Below are 17,318 nucleotides of genomic sequence, written 5' to 3' on the forward strand. Positions count from 1 at the left end.
GTCCATGACTAGCACATTTTCACGCACTAGCACGTTGTCACATTGCTTTAAAGACATAACTTTTTAGTTGCGTTGTCACATTGTTTTATATCCTCAAACATAGGATTTATTTTCTTCTTAAAATTAATTTGTGTCATTATTTGGTAGCGTGACTGGAGAGTCAGGAAAGACCGATTTTTCACTTCCGATTTTTTCATTTCAAATGATTGAGAGCTTTCGAGAGGAAGCTTGTAAAAAATGTCCGATATCCAATACCTTTGTCTTTGTTCATCGTTGAGCTGCTGTAATCAGGGAAAGGAGAAAGAAGGGGTTAGATATTATTTTTGCTGCCTTTGACGCAGACAGATTTTCGATATTGCTTACAGTTGCAGCTTGCGAACCGAGATACTACATTTTTATTTGGATGAAAAATCCTCACCTCATCCCACTTTGTACAGGGTCCGTGGATCGATTTCAGGAACGGTTTTACTGGGATTTAAGCAGAAGATTCAGGCTTTATCTTTAAAATAAGCTTTTTACACAATTCTCAAATCTATTCATGTGGAGAGCTTAATTTTTGAGATTTTATTTTATCACAAGAATTAAGCTCTCGACATTACGACGAACATGACTTTAACGAAAAAGTCATCTCTAGTCGCCCTCGGGGAATGTTATGTAAAAATCTTTTTTATCTCGATACCCTTTCCATGTACGAGTACATAACTAGGAAAACATACATGAATAAAAATGTATAGTTATGTATGGTAACTATAACATGTAAGCACATAAGCATAAAAAAATATCATGTGTACAATGTTTACGCATAAAAGTTTTTGTAGTGGCAATTTACACGCGACGATTTTCAATACGAACTTATTCGTGTTTACATATCACACGTACGTGCTAAGTACATATAACGAATCTCTTTGAATTCGCATTTAACAGTATAATGATAAGCTTATGTAAACATACAATAAGCATAAATATACACACTTTATAGTCTTTAGGAATTAACACAGATAAAATCCTCTTCTACCCATTCATATATTCAGAAATGTACAGTGAATAGAACTAAAATTAGGACATTCGTGAAAACTGAAATGTTATACGCTTAAATTGTTGGGTAGTTGAAAACTACCTAGCTACGTTGGAACTGCATCAAACACGAATGGAAAACTTGAAAGTGCTTAATTATATTAAAACTGCAATATGTTGGCGCTGGTCCCTGAACAGACTTTTCATTAAAACTAATACTAGAGTAGTTCCCGGTCCTTGTATCTTCCTGGTTCAGTGTGAGCACGAGCAAAAAAAGTTAACATGTCATCTAGTTTAGTCGACAAGCACACTGGGTATCGGAAAATAAATTGAACGGTGACGCAGTGGAAGCTAGGAATTTTACCTATAAAATGCTATTTTACCACGCCAGTAACACTTGAGAAATAGGGTCCTCAATCATATTCTGTAGTGCTTTTCTGTTATTAATAACTTTAGCCGGCTTGTGGTCGTTTCAGAAACACTTATAATGAATGGAAATACTGCTGCTCAATCCATCAACTTGGTCTATCACATCGTTCATTACTGGTCGTGCATGTTTGAGTTTATTCCCTCGTGTTTTCGACATTTTTGTTTTTACATTGGTCACGCTCGTGTTTGACCCTTCGATAAGCGATGATGCAGTCGACCGTTATGGTGTACGCTTGCACAGAACTTAGGTTTATCGGCAATACCAGTTCGTAGATCGTTTTATTTGTTGTAAAAGCATAGGGCCAATCTTCTAACAAACAGAGTATTATTCAAATAGTTTTAATAATTTACCTATTATTTAATAAACTATTTGTTCTCCGTAGCATCCTGTTCGCCGACATCGTGGGCTTCACGGTGCTCGCATCGCAGTGCAGCGCTCAGGAGCTGGTGCGGCTACTCAACGAACTCTTCGGCCGATTCGATCAGCTCGCCAATGTGAGAATTATACTCCTTACCTTATTATTTATTTATTCTTAGCACAAACGTGATTGTTTATTTGCCACGGAGAAACCTTTGATTGAATCCGTTGCGCGAAAACATGCAAAATTTTAATGATTTCATGCTGTTTATTCTACAAACAATCATTCAATTAGGGACCCTCTTTTTATAGATTTAAGGTACGCTTTAACTGTAAGTATTTATAGACGTCTGAAATGGGTGTGGTACCAAATATAACAACTATTTGCTCAAGTCGAATAGGCGTGTTATTTGTCTTCAAATATTTATTTACTAATGGATCCGATAGGACACTTAGCATATTTATAGTAGAACGTGTTTTGTTTAGGATAACCACTGTCTCCGCATCAAGATCCTGGGTGACTGCTACTACTGCGTGTCCGGGCTGCCCGAGCCGCGGTCAGACCACGGCCGCTGCACCGTCGAGATGGGGCTCGACATGATCGATGCTATAGCGTGAGTCACTTCAACATTACCATAAATTAACATAAACAGGAAAACAGGTGACATGAAACTGACGCCAAGGGCTACGAAGCTATTGCAAGATGCCTCGTGACAGAAACCTGGTGATAATTAAATCAGTTATGCTGGTAGAAAAATTAAACAACCTCAATAAATGAATACGTAAATCACTTGATTGGACTATATAGAATTTTATCCCTGACCGCTACAACGATCTGAAACGGCAGACCGCGATTACATTACGCAATGAGCCCAAAAAAGTGTCATCTGCACGTCTAAACCAAAAATAGCCGCAAGTAGCCACAAACGACCCACGCCTACGGCAAACAAAACACTGCGCCACCTTGACTTGCCAATTTATGGCGGCCGTACAACAATAAAATTTAATTGGTCATTTCAGTCGACGTGGCTGACTACTGTCCGTGTAAAAACACTACAGACTACAGAAAGATATAAATCTTCAGTGATGTACAAACGTGGTGATCGATCGCTCAATAGCTACAAAAAATTAGGTCAATTAATCTTATAGAATCGTTCCATATTTTTATAACGAAGACTGGCTGAGTGGGTCACATATAATTATTTATTGGAAACGTGTCTTTGTGAAGGGGAGAGAGTTCTCTTGTGTATTGCGATCCCACATATTTATTTTTAATTAATAACCTAGGTCTGTGCGGCTCGTGTCAGCCGTAGTACGAGGGCACGCGCATCGGAGCATGGCGCGATACGCGCTTATCTGCGCATTGGCTCATCAAAGGAGACGGCTAAATATACTCTTTGTGATCATGGCCCCCGCTGACATCCTGGGTGGCCCTCCTCGTCGCGTGAAGGTCACTAGGCCGACCTGGAATGTTGCACTTTATCGCACTTCTACCGTACCTAATTTTACGAGATGGTCGTCTCAAGGCAAATTTTTTGTAGGTGTTATTTAAATTTCACGTTTCCAGAAATATTTTGGCGCCCAAGTGATCTTAATTTTAGAGTTTTATTAATAAGTCATCTTATTTTTGAAACCATCCTACATACACTGTAAATGAAGTAGCATATAATTTTCGCAAGAAATCTTAAGAAGTCTCATTATCTCTGATGGCTGTTAAGAGACATTACATGACCCATCTTAACTGTGTCCATACATAAGTAAACCGCTGACTTATAATAAGAGGCAAGCAATCAACACCCGTGGTCCGACCACAGGCCACAAACCTCAAGCAGAACACAGCTATCTGTATTCAGCGCGGGTAGTGTTTCAGACACGCGTCACGTTCACTGCTGTCATCTGCACATTATCGAAAGGACATATCCGCCTTCGAGCACATGAGTAACTGAAACAGTGACGCGAATGAGAATGTTGTATTTTGGCATAATAGCAATGGTACCAACATACTACATGCCAATTTTCCAAGAAATGGATTGTGTACTTCTATTTGGAAAGTTCCTATTTCCTTTGGTGCTCGCAAATCTATCACATGTCGAAGTATCATAACTTGTGTCCGCAAGACTAAGTCGAAGGCGATGACTGAAGTCTGACGGCTCAGACAGGTCCCAGAGTCACGTAGAAAACTCGCCAAGCGTAACGTGAATATCTTTTATGATCAGATTCCAAATCGAAGGACGTGCTCCTTCAAGTGTAAATTTTTACCATTTCGTATTGCTTGCTTTTTCATCCAAATTACGTTTTTATTGCTTCTTCTACCATAAAAAGTCCACAAAGAAAATTATGATATACATGTATGTCTACTATAATACGTAAAAATATCAGCAAAATATCACTTGTCAGCGTGTTATACAATAGTGTTTGTAATGAAAATACTGAACAGAAATAGTTGTCAACACTATTTCTACCGTGATATTCGTCGTATAACATTGAGACTGTATGTGTTGCTCTTGACCCAAATGTTATTCCTCATTCGTGGATACACGTAAATAGCTGCAATGGTGTTGTCCGTCAACATTCGTTACAAGCATGATTTCTGTCAATGGCTCGTATTTACAGATGAGCATCAATAGGGTTGTTTCCAATTTTCGGAAATCTATTTAGATAGCTTCTAAATAATTTTAAGATCACCCTCTCTTTCATTTTTCGTCTCAAATCTTTTTATTTTTTATGTATTACATTTTTTTCTATTTCTCTTAGAATATTGCTCGGAAAACGCTAGATCACGTGACTGTGACGTCAACGTTCTCTGTTCATTCCTTTACATTTTAAAGCACATCTAACGAGAAAAAACTAACATACCAACTAATGGATTTCTTAATTTTTATAATGTATTTTTGTAAAATAGCTACAAAAACTATAATATTTTATACATATAAATTATTTTTATACATTTGCACAAAAATAAAATACCTCAAATGTTTTGAGTTGTGTACGCGGAAAAATGAAACGGTGCAAAGAAACGTAAAGTTTGTGTTTATTTATATTGAGGTTATGTTTGTGTCCGCGTTCAAAAAGATTTGATGCTTTTCAAAAACTTAAATTAAATGAATGTCTACAAGGTTTGTGTTGTGCGAGACTGGAAATACGACCATTAGTGCTCCAAATAAACTGTTCATCCACGTTCCGCTGAAAAATCTTGGTTATTGGCAAAGAATTGAGCGACCATAGAAGAGTCTACTCTTGGCAGATTGGAACTATAAGCTTTCATAAATCCTTTCTCCATAATTCTTTAGCAGTTGTATCACTTAAATGCAATTAACACACAGAACTTCACAGAAGCAAATAAACAAAACATTAATTCTGAGGTTATTTCGATATTCTGTCACAGAGAGAATGACGTCATCGGTCTCTTCTCGTCGTTTTTAATGGCGTGACGTCATAGGCTCTAAATTAAGATTTCATAAATTAATTAAAAAATATATGGTCAGTTATAAATAATATGATATAGCTTATCGTGTTTCTAGTTTTGTGAACTTTCGGTGCATTTATTTATTTTTAACTAAATGAATACTAGGAAACAACCCTATTAACACGCTGAAATAGTCTCGTTCGCAAAATACTGTTCTATAAATAGTATTCCGCTTACGTAGTTTCAGCCATGCATGTTTGGTGCACGCTCCGTGTCATATTTGGGAGTCCTATATGAGAGGGAAAATAAACAAGTGACTGTATATTATCGCAATATCTGCAGCTGTGTTGACCAGCGGCGGCCTGCAGATAGCAGATACACAACTCAAACATACAATTTGTTGACAATGTCCGCTTTGCACCACCGCAACATGAAGGGTCATCCATATTTGCTGCACATTTATATGAATCCTGCATTTAATCTTGTTGTTAGAACATAGAGAGCCGTAAAGTTGTAATGAAACTGATCGTATCTGCTATAAGTTAAGTGTCGATAGCGTCGTATCATTTAAAGTGCTATCAATTGAATTACGCTCGAGCGACCTTTTAAATTGTAGGCGTATTTGACCTATACTACGGGAATATAGATCACACTCTTTAATAAATAAGGAGTGCAAACTACATACATATGTAACTAAATACATACATAAAGGTAGCGTGTAAAAGCAGCGTAAAATGTATTTATTTGTATGTAATAAAATAAAATGTATTTCGGACAAAACTCTTGCGAATGTCACAACGAAATGGTCCAATAAAGTTATTTTCATATTTGGGGACATTTACTGCCAATGTTATGTATTATAGTTGTTGTAGATATACATATTTAGAGAGCGGGATGTGGGATGTACTGTACACTACAGGAGTACAATTAATTTGGCTAAGTTTGTAGTCCATTTAGTGTAGAAATGATTAGTTGGTTGTTAATGTCAGGCTTTTAAAGCTGCCCGTTACTATAGTCTGTTTTTTAATCTCGTAGACTAAATTGACACTTGCAAAATGTCAAACTTTCTAATAATTTTCCTAGCTCTGTGGTGCAGTGTTGTACTTACGATGCCGGTTCGTTGAATCGTAAATTTTTATCTATAATAGACGAATTTAATATTCATTCAAAGTTTTATATTTAAAATTCACGTACGTACACATGGCTGTACGACGTGCTACAAACTGCCAGGGATATCTGACCACGCAAAGCCATGCGTAATCATCAAGGATAAGCCTATTATTTCAGGATGACTTATTGTAAAAAGTTACGATTCAACGAACCGGTATCGTAAGTACAACACTGCACCACAGAGCTAGCAAAATTATTAGAAAGTTTGACATTTTGCAAGTGTCAATTTAGTCTACGAGATTAAAAAACAGACTATAGCTCTGGTAATTTTAGACTTATTTACGTATGCAAGTAAGATTGTATGATTACATCAGGCTCAGAATTTAATTAAAGGGTTAAAAATAATTTATCTTCATCTCAGATGTCTTCAATAATAAGTTTTTCAGCGCTTATGTTATGTTTGTAAAGACTACTAAAAAGGCTTTTATGAATATAAACATTATTCATACAAGGAAGCATGCCGACATTATGGCAAATAATATAAAAACAGCAAAAACTAGTTTTTGTTTTATGGTAAACTATAAACGTTCGCTGTCGCTCGGTCGTTGCCCCAAACTAGGAGTGTACTCGAGGGGGTTCGAACAAACAAGGACTGTTCCCGAACTTCCACCACAGTCCGGGTAATTTTGTATTCAGGGGATGTACCTACATGTGTCCGAGATACTGACATGTGTCTCCCTCAGCCCACTGTCGTTCTGGCCTGTGGAGGGCGAAATAAGGAAAACAGGAACAAGCAATAATGACGAGACATCTTCCACAAAACAAAGAAACTCCAGTAGCTGCTATCGATAGTATTGGGCAAACATTTCGTAACGCCATTAGCGATGGGGCGCCGCAATAACAAAGGAAAATTAACATATCATAATTGCGTTAGGCGTCCTCGGATTAACTTCTCATCTGCCTACGCCGCTGCGCTCGGATTACAATTCAATTTGCCTTGTAACATCAGCGTACTTCTGGGAGTTCATGTTCAACTCAAATAAACTGTTGCGAACTGTTATAATAAACATTGTTAAGCCATGCTTTACTCGCAAAAATGTTTTAGTTCAACAAATTGATGCGCCAGTCGAGGCGTGAACTAATACTTCTGCTACTTGTCAAAGTTTATTGCTTTTTGACAAATGGCAACATTAGTAGGGTTCGTCTGAATCTTGGCGCTGGAGCAATGTTTGCACTAAAACCAATGCTGTATTGCGGAATAGCGGATGACTGGATAAGTTGAATTTCTACATTTACACCCAAATATTGTTTTGATCCATGGACCGTTATCTATCTATACATATAATAAATCTGTAAAAAAACTGTGTCTGTACATTGAATATATTAAAAAAATAATAATTGGGTGGGGTTTAGAAACAGTAATGGAGCACAAATCCAAAAAAAAAATTTTGTCTGTATGTCTGCATGTCTGTATGTCTGTATGTCTGTATGTCTGTATGTCTGTATGTCTGTTTGTTTGTACACGCTAATCTTCGGAACTACTGGACGGATTTCAATGATTTTTTTTTGTTGTATCGGTATAAAGTCGGGGCAACATATAGGCTATAATTTATCTTCGAAACTTGAAGACCTGGTGCAGAACTGCAACAGATCAGCAAAACTATAAGAGATACAAAAATGGTGCCATGGCAAAAATTGTTCCACGTGATGAGCATTTTCGGTTGAGAGAATAAATTTGAAGATCCGGAACACCTGATGTGGAACCCCAAGAGCCCAGCTACACTGTAGCATATACGGGTATGACGTTTTAGCAAAAGTTGTTCAATCTGATAAGCACTCTCTGTTGACTTATAAAAAATGAAGATCTTAAACACCTGGTGTGGAACCCCAAGAGCCCAGCTACTCTGTAGCATATACGGGTATGACGTTTTAGCAAAAGTTGTTCTATCTGATAAGCACTCTCTGCTGACTTATAAAAAATGAAGATCTAAAACACCTGATGTGGAACCCCAAGAGCCCAGCTACTCTGTAGCATATACGGGTATGACATTTTAGCAAAAGTTGTTCAATCTGATAAGCACTCTCTGTTGACTTATACAAATTGAAGATGTAAAACACCTGATGTAGAACTCCAGAAGCCCAGCTAGACTATAGCATATAAAGGTATGACGTTTTAGCAAAAGTTGTTCAATCTAATAAGCACTCTCTATTGACATATAAAAATCGAAGATCTGGAACACCTGATGAGGAACTTCAAGAGCCCAGCTACACGATAGCATACATAGGAATACCGTTTTAGCAAAAGTTGTTCAATCTGATGAGCACTCTCTGTTGACTTACAAAAATCGAAGATCTAAAACATCTGAAGTTGAACTCCAGGTGCCCTACTACACTTGAAATGACGTTTTAGCAAAAGTTGTTCGATCGGATGTATATTTTCTGTTGACTTATGAGAATCGAAGATCAGAAACAACTGATGTGGAAATGAAAGCTATCTCTAATTTCACTGTATAATGATATAATAAGCTGCAAGTACCTCCAAGCGGTGAAGGCGGTAATAATTTAGGACAGGCTTTCAATGGTGATGGTATATCATCGTCAATTCTACTCTTTTACTACAAAACTTTATAGAATGAATGTTCGAGTTTTAATGCTATTTGAGTGTTGTATTCTTTTCCATTTATCTTCGTGACAGGGTAGCCTACTCAGTACCGCGGGGGACGAGGGGGCAGTCAGCTAGATTTTAATTAATCAGGTATCATCATCCTCCGAGCCTTTTTCCCAACTATGTTGGGGTCGGCTTCCAGTCTAACCGGATTCAGCTGAGTACCAGTGCTTTACAAGAAGCGACTGCCTATCTGACCTCCTCAACCCAGTTATCCGGGCAACCCGATACCCCTTGGTTAGACTGGTGTCTGACTACCCGTAACGACTGCCAAGGATGTTCAATGACAGCCGGGACCTACAGTTTTACGTGCCATCCGAAACACAGTCATTGGTTTCAAAACCGGTCATTGGTGGCCAAAATATTCTTAGAAAGTACATACGAACTAAGAAAAGTTGCATTGGCGAGTACTTGCCAGACCTGGAATCGCAGTCACACACTCATACTTGAGAGATTGGTTCTCTAAACACTAGGTCACCACTACTTTGTTATTTAAGGGTCCGTTCAGAAAAACCACTTAAATGCGGACTAATTAGAATCACTACTTTTATCCCTATGATCACGCCTATTGCGCTTTAGTTCTTAGAGTTTTGTTTAGACTGCTGTGCTTTTGCCGTTGACGTACAAAAGTTAAATCTATGGAGCGTTTCGAATGATTTTGCGTATTCTGTTGTTTTCCCGTCAACGGGCCCTTTAAATTCAACATCAGACGATCCAGATCTTTAATTTTGCTGACCCCGCAGTCGCTGGCATAAGGGCCAGGATCCGCGTACGAAGTCGCGGGCAGAAGCTAGTTTAATATAATATGTACATACTTAATTTACTGTGCAATCAATAATACTGAGAGATATCTTCTATTCAAAACATCAATGGCAAGCGTTTGAATGCGGGTGGGAACCTCTGAAACGGAATAAAATGTTTTGTATAAATGTATTTTCCTTCCGCGCGTAACTCATTACTGCTATTGACAGGCGACTGCGGAATGAATCCAGACTATCTTGTTGGATAACTCGCTTGTTGACCCACTTCTCAACTAATCCAACTAATAGCTAATTAATTTGCCGTTTCACCCCGCTCGTGTATATTTCATGCGACTGATTGACGAATGAAGATTTACTTCAGTCTTGGCTCGCGCTTTTCATTCTACGTAACTTTACTTACGTTTTCAGTATGATTAATGATAGCGTGCACAAACTATAGGAAAATCGCCAACGTACCTGGTAACGTGATACGTTTTTCTAAAATAACATTATATTTTACAGTTTGGAAAAAAATGAAGCCACTCTAAGACTTAATTTGGTGTCCGCTCGGCGAAAACTAATGAAAAAATATGAGACTGCTGTCGTTGTCTGCTTGACGCGGTCGCTTTATTAGCTTACGTAAATTGCGCTTATTCGCTTAAAATGTTACACGAATTTTATTTATTTAAGTATTTACAAAAGAGTTGGTCAACAAGTGGTAGGAATTAATTGACGGCCTTCGTGGAATCATAATTGCAAATTACTGCGAACTAATTGGACTGTTAAAATGCGGTAATATAAGGTCGATTTGTCACCGATAAAAACCATTTCTGTAAAATCAACTGAAGTTATTATTCTGCAAGGAAATCATAAAACTGGCCATAATTTTGCAGTTATGGTTCATTTGCTGAAACTATGGCCGCGGTAGTTTCAGGGTGATAGAACTATACATATCTACTTTCATTACTTGTTTGTTACGTGTGGTTGTGGGCCAGAATTAAAACAATACAGTTCTTAGTTCAGGGCGACATTAAATCATTTATGAAAACGAATAAAAATAAATATCTGCCTTTTAATTTGCGTCGTACTGAATGACTACTACCATTACAGTAACTTAATAATCTCGTTTAATTTAATCCGTAGCTTTTTGGAACATTTAAAATTTAATCTGGGAAAATTACGGAGATTTTGTGCGCTGTAAACGAGAATTCGTCTCATTACAGAAACCCCGCACAGAACACTCGACTCGAGTTTCACAAAGTCGCTTAATAAAGTATCCATTAAGTCGGAATAACTACAGAAAAGTATACACTTTTTAATGTAAATGTTTGGAAATAATTGCGTGATTAACTTGTCCGAGTGATTTAAAATTACAGAACTAATTTTGCAAACTACGTTATTACGGTCGTAAATAAATACTAAATACGCCCACGTCGCTGTATTTGAAGTTCGTCATTGTTCATGAACTATATTGGATAAGCGCGACTACTACACCTAATGTTCTACAGACAGTAATAAATCAATGGTTCTTGATGTGAACAAATGTCTCTTCAAGCCACAACACTCCAAGTAACTATGTTTAAATTAAATTAATATCACTTGTTGAACATTCATTTCTACTTCAATCGTGTGAATAAATTACAACATTCCGTTTAAACAATATTCTATTATTCTGTGGCTTTTGCTTACGTCTATGTATTTTTCAAGCATTGAAAATATAGATCAGCAAACTATAGGTACACGTGAGAACGGGAAATGTAAATCTATACATATAATAAATCTGTAGAAAAGTAATTTTTGTACATTGAAGAAATTTACAAAAAAAATAGCCAGCATGTTAAAAGATAACTAACAGAACCCATTTCCATCATTTTTGTCATTTTTGTCTGTTTGTCTGTTTGTCTGTTTATCTGTTTATCTGTTTGTTCGTTCGGGATTCACGTAAAATCTACGAATTAAATGCAGACCATGCTTATATACAAAAATTCTACGTATCTTGGGGTATTACTTAGTTTTTGTTTCATCGAAATCGATTCACTCTATCAAAAGATATGATTAATTTTGTGAATTCAAGATGTAAAATATTACGACACGCAATCTATTTGTCAAAACTGTACATTTGAATGTTGTACTTATATTAGTTGATCGGCCTATTATTAATCTTTACACAGAAAATAACACCTTTATAAGTAACTACGGAAGAAAAAAAAATGAAAATTTTGTTTAGCCAAGGTTAAAGTAGCTCCATCTGTGGTAAATAAAATACAGCGAGGAGAGAGGTGGTAAATGACAATATTACCATACATTCTTCATAGAGGATTATTATTTCAACAGATGGAGTTGTGTATTTTCCGTAATTCACCATATTTTAACACGTAGTGTAATTTTTCGATAGACATTTTAATAGTGTTAGTCAGTTTGCCGTGCCACATCAAAATCCAACTATAATTATTACTTTGATGAAAGGAAAATTAATAGTTCTCAGCCAAATTTAAAACGGTGCCATCTCAATTATTTTTTGAACATTATGTCAAAAATGATGACTTTAGTAGAACAATTAATTATCATTTAAAGTTACAGATGGAGTTCATATCAGGATTCTTTCATAAACATAGTTTAGCTTATCTTCCACTAATGTGGTAGCCTTAAAACAAATTACTTTGAGTGAGTAGTATTAAGTAGACCTCAATTATTTTTTTTTTGATGCAAAATATGTAAACTTCTTCTAGGATTAACCTAGAAGAAATGAGGATCTATCTCTCGCAAGCGCTGCTAAGCGTGAGGTAGGTAGTGTAGGATTCTGTAGCTTTAAAAACAAGCCCAGATACAAAGTGCAGATAAGAAATGGGAGCTTTCTCGATTTAATACCATACACACGTAAAATGCTTTATGCGTCTGAAAACGTACAAATTACGCGCCGCATACCAGAGACATGCTTACTTTCAACTTCTGATCGCAAATACACTGTTCACGATTACGAACAGTCTCGGTAAGACCCGAGCCAAGTCTAAAAAAACACCTTTTATATAAAACTACGTTTGTTGTCATTTAATCACAAAGACAGAATTGTTCTCTGTTGCAAATCCTATCCACCTATATCCTATCTTAATCCAGAATGCATTGCAGGTGTGCATTGCACAAAAACGAATGGTATCCTATTCGAGAAGTCAAAAGACTTGACCTGCCAACGTCAGCTTCTGCGCTAAGCAAGTGTTCTTAATAGTACCATCAGAATTACATTCATCGTTGAATGAGGTTGAATGAGGCCAAACCGTATGATCGCTTCATAGAGCTCTGATTGGCCCCAGGTGACCAAGTCAGGTCTGATTTGTTTGTTCATCAGATCTTTGAAAGTGTTTCGGTGGATACTTACTGTCGTCCTGTTTACGTGTGACACAAAATATGGTATATAAACGTCCTCCGCAAGAGCGAAATTTTCCCGGTGTGCGGTAGTGACGCACAGTATACAACACTTATGTTTCTTTTAATTTGCTGGCTCCACCAAGAAATGACAAATTGCGAGCGTACATTTTGAAAATCTTGGCAAAATTGCAGGTTTCAAGTACGAACACATGAAGTGGACTCTCACAGATACGTATATTTTGCCCATTCGTGAACTAATGCAAACATTTCGGTGGAGTCCCGGCTTAGGCCACCACATTAGGCGTGCGCGATCCTCGGGCGTGTGAGTAGCGCGGGCGCCGCGCGTGCGTCGCGAGCGCGCTGCGTGAGGGTCGCGTTTTGCTGCCCTGCGGCATTTGCAGCGCGCTCGCGGCGCGCACGCGCCGCTCTCCTTGACGTTTAACTGCTAAGGCGTTTAGCGGGCGGCGGGGATAGCGGGCGAAGGGGTAAGAACGCAACTCGAGCGCCGCGTACTCGCCGCGAGCGCGTCGCTTGCACTCTTCACAAATGCCGCAGGGCAGCAAAACGCGACGTTCACGCAGCGCGCTCGCGACGCCCGCGCTACTCACACGCCCGAGGATCACGCACGCCTAATGTGGGGTCAGCCTCACCATAGTGAGTAGGTAAGTGCACAGAAAATCCCCGTCATACAAGTGTTTCTCCCCAGTAGTGAAACTATCCTACCCTATGCGCCTGCTGATGATGATGACTCATTTTATCATCCATCCAGCTATTCCCCAACTATGTTGGTGTTGGCTTCCAGTCACCGAATCTGTTTGAGTACCAATATTTTGCTTGGAGCGACTACCTATCTACCTATCTTCAATCCAGTCAACTACACAAGACTTTCTGGCTTCTGATTAGTCGCAGCAGCTGCAGAAAATGTACAAATGACAGCTTTGTCAGACTCAAAGCATATATATGTTATGGACCAAGTGATAAATTGGGCACTATACATAATGCCCGGTCATTATGAATAATGCCCAATATGAGAGTGCAATTTGATAATAATTATTCAAACAATCAAATTGACCGGGCACTATACATATTACCCGTGACCTTTTGGGCAAAGTAATACAAACATATTTAATTTCATTTTTTTTATTGTTATTGACATTTAACTTAAAATAAACTAAATATAACCCTCCGTGCCTACGCGATTTTGAATTGCACTCTAGGGGTAGGGCAGACAAGACTACGTGGAGTCGGTTTTGCAGCGATTCGTTTTCGTCACTAAGCTCAGTTTTTAATACAATGTTTTGAATCCAAATTAAATTCTACCATAAAAAAACGAGCCAAGAAAAATGAGATCAAGAAAAACGAGGCCGAGTTAGTAAATTAGATGACAATTGTCCAATTAATAATTTTCTGGCTAGACTTATAATTTCCCATTAAAATAGAATATATAATTTAAAACAATAATGATAAAATATGTAGCAAGTAACAGGATTTATTTATTAGAACAACTGCCACCCTCGCACCGCATAAAATATAGCTTTATTATCAAATTGCCCAACTATCATGTAGCAAAATAATAATGCCCGTGCCATGTGATAAATAATGAAGTTAAGATAGTTATTAATCACTTGGCCCGATAAAGCTAGACATTATTCATAATGCTCGGGCATTATAAATAATGCCCGAATTAATCACATGGTCCATAACATATACATAGATTATAGCTGTTTCCTGTGAAAATTACTTACGCACCATACGTAATAATTTTCCAAATTGGCTGACTAGATCCAGTGATATTCACAACGTCACAAACTTTACTTCTTTTGTTTAGATAAATGGTCACATCAACACAACCTTGATCAATGAATCTATGCGACTGCTAAGTGCTAATCCTAATTATACTGTCACGTGAAAGAATGCCCCTACGGGATAAGTAGTATTTTGACTATTCTATATTGCCCACGCAGACGAAGTTGCGGGCAACAGCTAGTTCAATAAAAAAAGCGTTCAGGAATTTCTGTGTGAAGTAAAATAAACTTATTTCAGCAATTCGTATCCGACAGTTTGTGTTTACATCTGGACATTTTTATTTGCAACACTGTAGTACTACATATACACATGTTACGAACTATTACATAGGTAGTGTATAGCAGTCGGCGCGTGCGCACCGCTGCCAAGTTTATTGCCATTCGTCTTCTACTTACGTTGTCTATTCAACGTGAAAGAGTTACAACCCAAGTGTTTTCAAGAGATTTATTTCGCGAGTAAATAATTCCACTTTAGCAACGATTTCCACCGTTCACTTGATTTATGGACTGTTTTAGAGTTCCTTTGCGAACGCCGAACTGTGTAATTTCTAGAATTACGACTTGCTTTCCTGCATACTCACAACCAAAATATGTGTTTCCTCAAGCACTTATTAGGAATGAAACGAAGCTTAGCTGTGGGAAATAGACAAGGATCTTGAATTTAAGCTATATTTTGTAAAATATGTTCGTATGTACCTAGTTAGTATTATGAAAATAATTGCAAATCAATTGTGTCTGCTTCTGTCACATAAAAGTTTAATCAGACGTTAGGAACTGTAGGTTTCCATCTAGGATTTTGTAGAAAAATAGATACTAACCTCTGTTGTGAAGAAACACCAAAAGATGTTTTCTATGTGTTTAAAAAACAGATTAGAACTATAACCACACTTTTAAATGTAGGTATTTGCATGTAGAACCCTCGAGCTTATATACAGCTTCAGTTTCAGTTTTTATGATAACATTGGATATAACAATATAATATACGACGTGTTGAGATAACAAAAGTGCAAGAAGCTTAAAACAAAAATGTTATTTATGGTTTTTACTAAACACTTATTCAAATTGCAAATCTAGATTTATCGAATAGTTCTTGGTAATTTCTCATACAGTAGTGATATTCATATTAAAGATGCGAAAATACCTGGGTCCCTCGTTCTGTAAACGCTGAACCCAGTTTGCTGAGTACTTATTGAAAATAAAAAGTTTGAAACTACATTTCATTGCTGGAAGGTTGTTCCATGTTGTTTCGTATTTTTTTGCAAACTTGATTTTAAAAGCTGTTAATTGCTGAATCATCCGGTGAAAGTAGTAAAGTATAATACTAAAAACAATTTGAACCGTCTCTACGCGCACTCAGAAATTGTATTGTATTGGCGTTCAATGAAACTGAAATTACTTTCTGAAAATAATGAAGCATATACAATTCGATTTTATGACTCCAGTTTATAGCGCGCTCTGACTTGTCTAGCATAAAAATTACCAGTGCTACTATTCACCTCCAGGAATTCGCTAACTTTACAAATCTGTTCTACTCTGAATCACGCCTGATTTAATCTGGGTTTTCGGAGTAAATACGTAGTAAAATAGACTCCATTTTTGAGAATTAAAGTCTAGGTTCTAGAATTATTTTCGCAGCCGTACATTATTAGTTCATACGTTTGAACCCTGCATTGTAAATTGAGGAATATAAATCCCTAATCCATATAAATACTTCGAATAATATATAAGAATTCACCATGACTTCTTTCTCTCCTTAGGTCTGTTGTGGAAGCGACGGATGTCCAACTGAACATGCGCGTGGGCATCCACACAGGGCGGGTGCTATGTGGTGTTCTGGGTCTTCGCAAGTGGCAGTACGATGTATGGTCCAATGACGTCACGCTGGCGAATAATATGGAGGCTGGCGGCGAACCAGGGTGAGTACGCATGTCGAATAGACTGAATAAGGCAAAATGTCATGATTCTTACCAGGTATTAGGCCGAACCACAGCATTCACATTTTTGCATAATTATTGATTCAACTCATGCATTTTGCTTTCTTATGAGTCAACGAGCTTCGTCATCTTTGAATCAGCCTTATATGACAACATAACTCCTTGAACTAAAAGTCGACCTCAATTTTATCCGTAAAGATTTTCTAGTCGGTGCACTATGGTACAATATGTCGATTCCCTTTCAGGCGTGTGCACATAACGCAAGCGACGCTCGAGTGCCTCGGTGGCGCTTACGAAGTGGAGCCGGGTCACGGCGGCAGTCGGAACGCGTACCTTCGGGACCATTCCGTGCAGACTTACTTCATCATTCCGCCGCCAAGACGGAGAAAAGTACGTCTAAATACTGTATAAAATCCTCGACAAGTTTCTCGGAAATTCATAGGGATTCTTACGTCTATTTGATAATTTTTTTACTTAGTTTCAGGCTTGGATGT

At 37.7% G+C, this 17,318-nt stretch overlaps 1 protein-coding gene across 1 annotated transcript in view; it reads left to right on the top strand.

Annotated features, from left to right (window-relative positions):
• The window catches only part of LOC110369899 (Ca(2+)/calmodulin-responsive adenylate cyclase), a 75,775-nt gene that overhangs the window by 45,907 nt on the left and 12,550 nt on the right, over positions 1–17,318 (top strand). Inside the window, 4 exon segments of the mRNA XM_049839353.2 lie at positions 1,827–1,938; positions 2,288–2,415; positions 16,648–16,806; positions 17,070–17,214. Coding sequence (XP_049695310.2) covers positions 1,827–1,938; positions 2,288–2,415; positions 16,648–16,806; positions 17,070–17,214 — 544 coding nt within the window.

This window comes from Helicoverpa armigera, chromosome 9, assembly GCF_030705265.1.
Source record: "Helicoverpa armigera isolate CAAS_96S chromosome 9, ASM3070526v1, whole genome shotgun sequence".
NCBI lineage: Eukaryota > Metazoa > Arthropoda > Insecta > Lepidoptera > Noctuidae > Helicoverpa > Helicoverpa armigera.